A 10,162-nucleotide genomic window follows, 5' to 3' on the forward strand; every position below is an offset into this window, starting at 1 on the left:
TGACCAGTGGAACCCATTAATTAGCCAATTAAAACACCCGTGATTATCTATCAAACACTTCCAGTAATGCTCAGATTACAAGTCCACAACTAGTTTTCTACGTTACTGAAGGGGCCGTGCTCCTAAACTTCTAGTAACGCTCAGATTACTAGACTAGTTTTCTATGTTACTCTCAAATTTCTAGTAACGCTCAGATTAGTTTTCTATGTTTTAAAGAGCCTAAACTTCCGAAAACACACCGTCTACTAGTATTACGTGTAGTTTACAGAAAGAGGCCTGTATTACATGTAGTTTACACAAAGGGGCCTGGCTCCCGTACGACTTTACCAAGGATCTTGGTGTACAATGGACCATATTTGCACACAATAAACAACTTAGCATATGGTGGATGCCACATTTGTAATTTGTCAAACCAAAGTGAAATAATGATACAACATTCACTTTGGAAGACCGTCAGCTGGTTCCCGGCCCAGGGCGCAACACAGCCCAAGTTGAGAAGCAAAGGCAAACCACTAATCCAATCCTTCCTGAGAGCCTCCGCCTCCCGATCCGACCGGGCCCGTCCCTACCCATGGCCGCACCGCCGCTCGCACGTCCGCCGCTGCCGCGGGCCCCACTTCGCTCCGCTCCCTCCGTCCGGCTAGCCCCGCGCGGCCGTCTCCGGGCGACGGCGGCCAGCGGTGGGGGCGCGGCCGGGCCCGTGCTCCGCACCTGCAAGAACTGCAAGCAGCAGTACGACTCGGCGGCGAACCACCCCTCAGCCTGCCGCTACCACACAGCCCACTTCGGAGGTAATCATTTGAAATATACGAGTAAATTGGGGCCAGATGTGCTGAATTGGCTTAGCTGGGATGTCAAGAAAGTGACCGTCTGAAGAAATAAGTTAGCTCTTTGGTAGAAAGATTATTCAGATTCAATTAACTTTTCGTTAGAGTTATCTCCCATGGATCAAGAATAAGAGCAATTATTTGTTCAGAAATGAAACATGATTAGCTACTTTGGTGCGCAATTCCGAAGCTGTTCTGCGCAATTTGGGGCACACACATTTAAGTTCACTGTCTAGGCTTTCCTATCATGAGCTGCCTTAGCCTTCTCCAATTTTACATTAGAAAAACATATGATTTCCTTGTGATACACTACTAAGTCCCAGTTCTAAACTCTCACCACACTACAATGCTAACCCTTGGAAGTAATTGTTGGCCCAAATGGATTTTTCATGTCACTCACAAGGCCCAAAGGGCAGTCTTGATACATATATAGACTCTAAACGACATATTCTAGGGAATATGCTACTAGACTCTTAATAGACTCTTAAGACACCTTAAGACACCGATACAAGCATATTCTAGTGAATATGCTATAGCATGACACAAAGACTTAAATAGAAAAGTGGTGCTTTAACATGGGCACGAGCCTTCTTGTATTAGTAATCTCCGTGGTTCTTTTAGCCCCATACTATTCACGTCCTCATGAGACAGCTTAGCAATCTGATTGGGGAGAGATATTAACCAAGGTGTTTTTCATCAAACATTTCGACTCATCACTTCCCTTTTTCTTCCATGCCAGGAGAGACAAAGAGAAAATTTGAGAGTGTTTATGCTGGTGGAACCATGGATACACCGGATTCAGGCAAAGTGTTCCAGTATTGGCATTGTTGTGGGTCGGAAGATCCATTTGATGTGGGCTGTACTGCTTCTCCACACTGTTCATATGATGATTGAATAGCTCATGGTTGCATTATATTCTTCTGATTCTATTGTATTTTCACATGGATACCAGTTCCCAGGTTGTCAGATTGTTCTTACATGGTAAAATGGATAGACGCATTGAACTCTTTTTAAATATAGTCTCTTTTTTACCTCCTTAATCCTTAATCCTTGAATGTTCCCTCTGGACATATTTAGTCTATTCGTTCTTTGATGCATTATATGGTAAATACAAGTTTACTCATGATTCCTCGACTGATTGAATAAACTCGTGTTTGCATCATGTTTCTTGTGATTGTACACATGGTTTCACATGGATACCAATTCACAGATTCCCTCATAACATGTTTTTACACAGGGGAAAATGGATGGATGCTTTAAATAGGTCAGGTCTTCTTGTTTAGCTTCTTTATTACTTGGAAGTCGAATGCCCCATCAGGATATGTACAGTGATTGTTTGGTTTCGTAAATGAGATAGACCATGTCAGTCTGCTCTCCACTACAAAATGAGTGTCAGTTGTGTCTTTGTTCTGTTCCTTCCACCCAGTTTACGTATTTTCTAGAGAGATTCAGGGCTTAATACTTCCGCAAAGTGTATTCTGTATTACAATATGCACATGAAAATTCAGTAATCATCATAAATTGCTGATATTCTCTTCCATTGGTTTATGCAAATGGATTTTTCGTAGGGTTGAACAAACAGAGGATGCACTTGATGCATTATGTAGTGTGTTCTATACAATGTATCAGATGTAAAGCTTTGCTAGCGAGTGATTCTTGGTTCCATTGTTTCTTGCCTTCTTTCTGGGGATCTCAACTTGCCTTTGATAACTTAATGCTTTCTTGTCAGGCAGACAAGAGGTCATTTTATATAATGAAAACATTCTTCTTTTTTATATTCTTTCCTATCAAGTTTACCCACAACAATTGTCAGTCCTCTCATCTCAAGCTTGTTTCGGTGCCATGTTTGCACATTAGTACAGACTATACATGGTGGTGACCGAGTTCTCCTGGCTGCTAGCAATGACCCTGTTTAGTAGCTTCAAGTTTTCATAGAGGAATTACAAGGGGTGAAAATTTATTCGTGCCCATGCTGAAACTCAGAATCCTTCTAGGATTGATACATCAACAATACCTTCTAAATTCGGTGTTCTTTATGTTTCAAATTTTCAATCCATTACTGGTGACGTAAATGATATAAAGTGAATACAATTTACATTTGTTTTATCTACTTAAGTTTTTGTTAGATTTTCCTAGTATGTAAACAGTACAAAACTATTGTTTCATTTCCCTGTGAGTTCAATGATTTATGAGAGACTGCATCTAAGTTATACTAGTAAGCTAGTTTGCTGACATTAGATGACCATAGTCTGATGGAGAATAAACTGTTGATTCAGTGGATATCTTTTATGCTGATTGAAATATTCCTGCTTGTATTGATGGTTCTTTGATCGTTGTTTTTGCAATGTCATGCCTACAGTTCTGGTTTCAAGTAATGGGGTTTAGGGTCGCCACTTCTGTTGATGCCCCTGAAGTGCTGAGAATGTTGGTGCCGAAGCTGATGCCTCAAAAAGTTTGCTGCCACCATGGCAGCAGAGTGCTGAACAACAGCAGTTTGGAATGAACACCTGAACACAGAAATCTGGTTATGTGATGAGATTTCATTAACAGGTACATGTAATACTTTGAGTAAGTACCTTTTTGTGAGGCTTTGCACTGAATAATCTTAGGTGGCATGTCTGCAAATAATATCAGTAAGATTTGGTGATTGCCATTGACCGAAACCACAGAGATCACCTTGGATAAAGGCTGCTGCGCGTGTATAGTAAATCACTATTTTTTGTAAGCTTTGTCTCAACAGAATAACATGTAAAGCTTTCTAAGTACATATTCGATATAAACGATGTAGTGGTTACAAATTATATTTAGGGAAAATTGGATTCATACCACTAAAAGATCTAGACTTTGGAAAATACTGTCCAAAAGATTCAGCTTTAGAAAATTAGCATTGAAAGGTTGCTCGTGAACTCAACGTTAACGGTTGTTACTTTTTACCATCCCCGTGAGCACAACGTTAATAGCAGTACAGCACGAGAGCTTCGGGCCTCACCTGCCACCTTCCTCTCCCTATGACACCTGAGCCCTACTCATCATCCCTAACCTCCAGCAGGTGCTGCCGGAAGGGGAAGGTCCTGACCTCAGGGGGCTCCGCCGTGGGGAGGCAGTTGGCGCTAGTTTTAGGGTACGTTTGGATGAGGGGATTAAACTTTAGTTTTCGTCACATTGGATGTTTAGTTACTAATTAAAAGTATTAAATATAGTGTAATTATAAAACATGTTGTGCATGATTTGACCATGTTGTGTTGTGCTATAGTAAACATGTGCTAATAATGGATTAATTAGGTTTAATAGATTCATCTCGTGAATTAATCTCTATTTATGCAATTGGTTTTGTAATTAACCTATATTTAATACTCCTAATTGGTGTTCAAATATCCGATATGATGGAACTAAACTTTAGTTCGGTGGATCCATACAGACCCTTAGAAAACGCACCGGCAGCCGCATTGCTCCACCTTGAAGAAGATTCGCAGCCCCGACCGTCGTCTCCACCGCTCCCTATCCACACTCTCATTGGCCCCTCTGTCCAAAGCTTCCTTTGGACTTAGGGTAGGACTAAAGTTTAGTTCTGTCACATCGGATGTTTGAACCCCAATTAGAAATATTTAATATAGGCTACTTACAAAACCAATTACATAAATGGAGATTAATTCGCGAGACGAATCCATTAAGTCTAATTAGTTCATAATTTGATAATGTTGCACTACAGTAAACATGCGTGAATGATGGATAAATTAGGCTTAATAGATTCATATCATAAATTAGTCTCCATTTATACAATTAGGCTTAACTCTTTTGCGCTACCAACCAATAGCTCCGCTTTGGTGTGACGCAACAATTAGCTCAGGAAATCACCGTTATCAAGTTTGTCGTTAGTACTATCATCACTGCCACCATCGATGGGCCCTCCGTCGACACCATCACCATAGCCTCCACCAACATCTTCATCATTGCCGCTAGCATCATCAAAATCATCATAAGCATCAAACAAGGCGTCTTGTATGATTTCATCAATTGGATTCTCCCTCGGAGGTGGTGCTTTCTCGCCACGATACATCCAGATCATGTAGTTATCTATAAAACCACCCATCAACACATGCGATCTGACTGTAGTTGTATCGCTGAATACTCTCATATTCTTGCAGATTTTGCATAGGTAAGGTATCCTCTACGTCTTCTTAGTTCTTGCGTGTTTTTCCGCAGATTGAATGAGTTTATTAAGTTCTCCAAGGAAATAGGCCTCCAACCTATATCCCAGGACCTATCCATCTCTGAAGAGCCACAAATAATTTAAATGATTAAAATAATCTCTTCAATAATTTGATAAATAAATGGTAAATAAATATATGCTTCTATATATGCGTAGATATTGGAAAAAATCAATTTAACATGTACTAACTAAAAAAATTCAAAACCCAACCTATTATTGCACCTCTGAATCTTGGGGGAAAAAACTATCATGCATGTGTGTAAATATAGAAAAATCAAATCTTCTTCTCTCTCCTTCGTGGATCTAGGAATCTGTTTACTTAGAAATGAGGCTAAAACATAAAGATTGGACCCAAATAATTACATAATCTTATTCTCCTACTAAAATAGCATAACTTCATCCAAAAGTTTGAGGCAAATAGAGCCCCAAATGGCAAATCCATACTATGGAGATCTAGATCTAGCTTGAGGCAAAGAGTGTTCCATTTAAGCCTTATTACTATCAAAAAATTCTAGAAAAGCTATGGGATTAGCATCGACTTACCTCCTACGGCCCTCAACTTGAAGCAAATCAAGTTTAAAACCTTCCCTCCTCTTTTTTTTTTTATTTTCGGACAGCACCTCCCCCGAGCAAGCAATGGGCTGTTGGAAGGAGAAAGAAGGGTGGCACCCAGATTTTTATGAGCATTTTCAGGGGCGGGTGATGGCGCCACCTACCTCTGAAGATGCATATCCAGGGGCGGGTGATGGCGCCACCCGCCATTAAAGATGCATTTTCAGGGATGGGTCAACAGTAACCCTGCTTCTTTTGTAGAAACGGGTTACATTTTAACCCTCCCATGGAAAAAAATGGGGCATTGTTTCGAATCGTTTTTTAGTAGTGTTCTTCATTATTGGTCCAAAAGGCCCGGTGGGATTTGCTTGTAAACTAATCGACAACAAGATCATTGCGTGCTTCGTGTGCCTTTTATACATCTACATCTACTCCATTTTAGTGTTGCCACTTAGATAAAGCGGGCCTGTAGGGGGTGTCTGGTATGCGACTATATGTGGTCTTATATGTACAGCAGCTCTCAGGATGCTTCCTCTTTCACATTGATACATACCTCCTACTAGATCTAGCCACTTGGTCAGCTTATCCCCAACCATAGCACGTCTAAAAGAAACACTAAGAGGTGCAGTACTTAATACTTTGGCTACCGTTTCATTCTTTTTCCTGACTATCTATGCTATAAAGAGAAGGATACTTCTTCACCAGAGGCCCATTTCCTATCCACCAGTCCTCCTAGAAATAGACTTGACTACCATCACGGACAGAGAACCGCCCCCTCTCAAGAAAAAGATCCTTAACTTCTATTATACCTATCCAAAACTGTAAGTCTCCATTTCTTTTCCCTGCCTGAGACAAAGTTTTATTTTGGAGGTACTTTTTCCTGAGGATGTCTTACCATTGGCTATCCTCATTTAAAAGTTTATAAAACCATTTGCCTAGCAAGCACTTTTCAGTGCACTTAATGGTCGAAAGGCGGGATGGAACCTCCTGAGGAGAATCAAGTGCTAGTTTCTTGTTTTCAGACTTTGGTTCCCTATTGTTTTTGTCAGTTCTGAGTTTTTCATTCTGTTTAGTAGCCTAAGTGCTGCAGGTCGTGCGGTGCTAATCGGTCATAAGCTCTCAGTTCACGTTTGCTGAGATGGGATTTATTTCCCTTAATCTAAAAAAACATTGATGCATACATGAATGAAGGCTCTCTGGCCTTACAGAGTTCAGAAATCATATGCATGTCTTAGAAGCGAGCGGCTGTGCCAATTAATTTTCTTTTCAGTGATTCCCTTGGCTTTTAGTTGGTGTATCTTGCCTTGTAGAAAGTAGACACCACGCGCCGGCGCATGAGCTAGCGCAATAGCAATGCAAAGTTCATTTTGTATTGAAGCTAGCGTATCTCCATGAGCGACTTAGATGAGTTGGTAAAAATTAAACCCTCTCCTTTTCGTACACAAAGTTATTGTTGTCATCTCGGGATATATGGATGAGTAACAGAAAGTTGAAATGGTAGTGCTGTTGTGCCAATAATAAATTGCTGGCTCCGATTTTGCAACACCAAACCAGCTGGCTCTAAAACCCTGATTCCCACTAGAATTAGTCAACGGATGGATCTCACTCACGAGCTTAACCTATATCTGCATCCAGTTGATCGAGTAGTGGTAGATGTCACGTACACATCGATGCCGACGGCTGAGTGTGGACAGAGCCCCATTGGAAAGTCTGCTTGCTTTCAGTTAGATCCAACTCACCACTCAACGAACCACAAAGCGAAGTGCTAGGAACTGGATCCAACCCAGTCACCGCCGGCAAACGATTCTATTACAATCATGCATCGATCGGCTGCGGCTGCTGACCTTTTCCTCTTTGGCAGCGATACATAAAAGAAGGCCTGCCGATATGTTGGAGTAGTGTGAACTGCCCAAAACGGCTGGGAGCAGGGAGCTGACCTTTTCCCGTTCTGCCACTTTCGTTTTCAAACCATCTCTCTCTCTCTCTCTCTCTCATGTGTGTTGGGGGATTCCCTACTTCTTTTTCCAATAATAAAGGCTAGCTAGGTGGTAGAGCACCTTCATATATATGCGTGGACTGTCCAAAGATAATTAGCTTATAATGCATGATGGTGACAAACTCACAATGACATTTGCCATGGCTATGAGAAGACCTATATATAGGCTACGAGATTCATTGAAAATTAGGGTTGGCAACGCAACTTTTTGACTCCTTTTCTGAGCTTATATATATATATATATATATATATATATATATATATATATTGCAATGAACAAAGTACAAGCAATGACCAACCAGAGGAAAGGCATTTGTGGAATACATTTCAGATGCACTTTTTGTTATCAGTGCTTAAGAATTAAGGTCATGTTCGAGAGCCGGCTATTCGGTTCCTCTGGCCAAATGGGGACCGACTGATTCAGTTGGTGCACAAATAGTCCACCCATGCATGTCGATACTAACAAGCTACTACCAATTATACATCATAGTCACTGTACAATACTAGAGTCAAAACTTGACTAACTGCTCAGGAAGTTTCTTCATGGGTTTTGAGTTCATACACTGTGACTATTTACCCCTGTTGTGTTCACACGCTCAAGGGTGCCCAAGGTTCACTACTACAAAAATAATTTATAGCAATGCTCCGTTTGTTCCAGGGATGGGTCAAAATATAACTCGTTCCTACAAAAGGAGCGGGGTTACTGTAGCAGCAAATCCGCCCCTGAAAATGCATCTTTAGAGGCGGGTGACGCCATCACCCACCCTGAAAATGGGGCGGGTGATAGCGTCAACCGCCCCTAGAAATATATTTTCAGGGGTGGGTGGCGCCATCACCTGCCTCTAAAAATACCCATAAAAATCTGGGCAGTGGCTTTCTCCTCCCGACAGCCCATTGCTTGCTCGAGGGAGGTGCTGCCTAAAATTTCAAAAAGAGAAAAAAGGGGAGGGGAGGTTTTAAACTTGATTTCCTTCGAGTTAGGAGCTCTAGGAGGTAAGTTGATGCTAATCCCATATCTCTTCTAAGCCTTTTGGATAGTTTTAAGGCTCAAATGGAGCTCTCTTACCTCTAACTAGATCTAGATCTCTATGGTGTGGATTTGCCATTTCAGGCTCCATTTGCCTCAAACTTTTGGATGAAGTTAGGTTATTTTAGTAGCAGAACAAGAGAGAGATTATGTAATCATTTGGTATCTTTATGTTTTAACCTTATTCATTAGTAAACAAATTCCTAGATCCATGGAGGAGAGAGAAGAAGCTTTGTTTCTTTTCTATATTTACACATATGCATGATAGTTTTTTCCACAAAATTTAGTTGTTCAATAATAGGTTGGGTCTTGATTTTTTTCATTTTTTCATGTTAAATTGACTTTTTCCAAATTATTGAAGAGCTTGTTTTATATTTTAAAAATTATTGAAGAGCTTGTTGTAAGCATCTAGTTCCTCAAGGTATGTTTCGGTGATTAATGACAACCATTATTATGACTAATGAGTTTGTGCAGCTTAATAGATCATTATCGCTCATTTGGTCATATGTCAAAAGAGGCCCCTAATTTTCGTTATTCAAAAAAAGCGATCTCGGCATTCAACTCAATTATATGTCAAGACTAAGGATCTTTCTAGTCCTAAGTGTCATAAGGTTGAGAAGGACACTTAGGTTAGTATAGGTTTTATAGTTTTGTAGTGATCGCACTATTAAGAGGGGTTAAGGCTAAGTAACTTGAGCATGGACATGGTCATTTGAAAATGGATGCACACGATGGTCACTCAGGTTTCTAGAAGTCCAAATAAGTGGTTCTCAACTCATATCTCAAGAATATTTGGATTTCATTCAAGACTCAAATCAGAAAAGGCAAAATCAGAAAAAAAAATCTTTAACACCAGTTTAACCGACGATCTCAATTTTCTATACGTCGGTTAAAGGAAGTCAGCAGAGTCTGGACAAGTCAATACACCGGTTAAACCGATGACAGGTTTGAATTTAACGTCGGTGCATTAGTCCAAAGTTGGTTTTTCCAGGGAATTTCAAGCTCTATACACCGGTTAAACCGACGATGTTTGAAATGAGACGTCGGTGCAATTGACCAGTAAGATGGTTCTTCCAAGTATTTCAGAAGTTGTACTCACCGGTTAAACCGACGACAGGTTTGAGTTAACGTCGGTGCAGTTGTCCAGAGATTTGGTTTTTCAGTTGATCAGTGGACAACTACACTCACCGGTTAAACCGATGATACGTCGGTTAATCTGCCCAAGTTGTAACAGCTAGTTTTCAGAAGGGGCAGTTTACATTCATCGGTTAAACCGATGATGACTATTGGAGGCACATCGGATTAACCGGCGCTACGCAGTTTTCTGGCAGCTTTTCTCCAACGGCTCTATTTGTGTGAGCTGCCTATATATACCCCTTCAATGGGTCATTTTGCTAATTTTGACACCAGGCAACATCCAAACACTCATACTATAGTCAAGAGCCACCTTGAGCTTCATCATTTCACATACTTGTTCATTCAATCAATCAAGAAGCAAGATTAAGGACTTGAGTAGAGAGAAGCTTGTGTGCATCCGTTCTTGGTGATCG

General features: G+C 40.7%; 1 protein-coding gene across 4 annotated transcripts; it reads left to right on the forward strand.

The window, feature by feature from the left end:
- Window positions 1-476: 476 nt before the first annotated feature.
- Window positions 477-3,460, forward strand: LOC112896377. 4 transcript variants are annotated; one of them, XM_025964320.1, is made up of 3 exons: window positions 477-791; window positions 1,567-1,629; window positions 3,187-3,460. In XM_025964320.1, exons 1-3 carry the CDS (start codon window positions 572-574, stop codon window positions 3,210-3,212), a joined length of 309 nt encoding a protein of 102 aa, XP_025820105.1. In that variant the 5' UTR covers window positions 477-571; the 3' UTR covers window positions 3,213-3,460. The 4 variants fall into 4 exon arrangements, with proteins under 4 accessions (XP_025820105.1, XP_025820106.1, XP_025820104.1 ...); XM_025964321.1 differs by lacking the exon at window positions 3,187-3,460 and adding an exon at window positions 2,065-2,633 and having other exon boundaries at window positions 478-791; XM_025964319.1 differs by lacking the exon at window positions 3,187-3,460 and adding an exon at window positions 2,065-2,633 and having other exon boundaries at window positions 479-791; window positions 1,567-1,686.
- The last annotated feature ends 6,702 nt before the right edge of the window (window positions 3,461-10,162 follow it).

This window comes from Panicum hallii, chromosome 6 (assembly GCF_002211085.1).
Source record: "Panicum hallii strain FIL2 chromosome 6, PHallii_v3.1, whole genome shotgun sequence".
In the NCBI taxonomy this organism is placed as follows: Eukaryota; Viridiplantae; Streptophyta; class Magnoliopsida; order Poales; family Poaceae; genus Panicum; species Panicum hallii.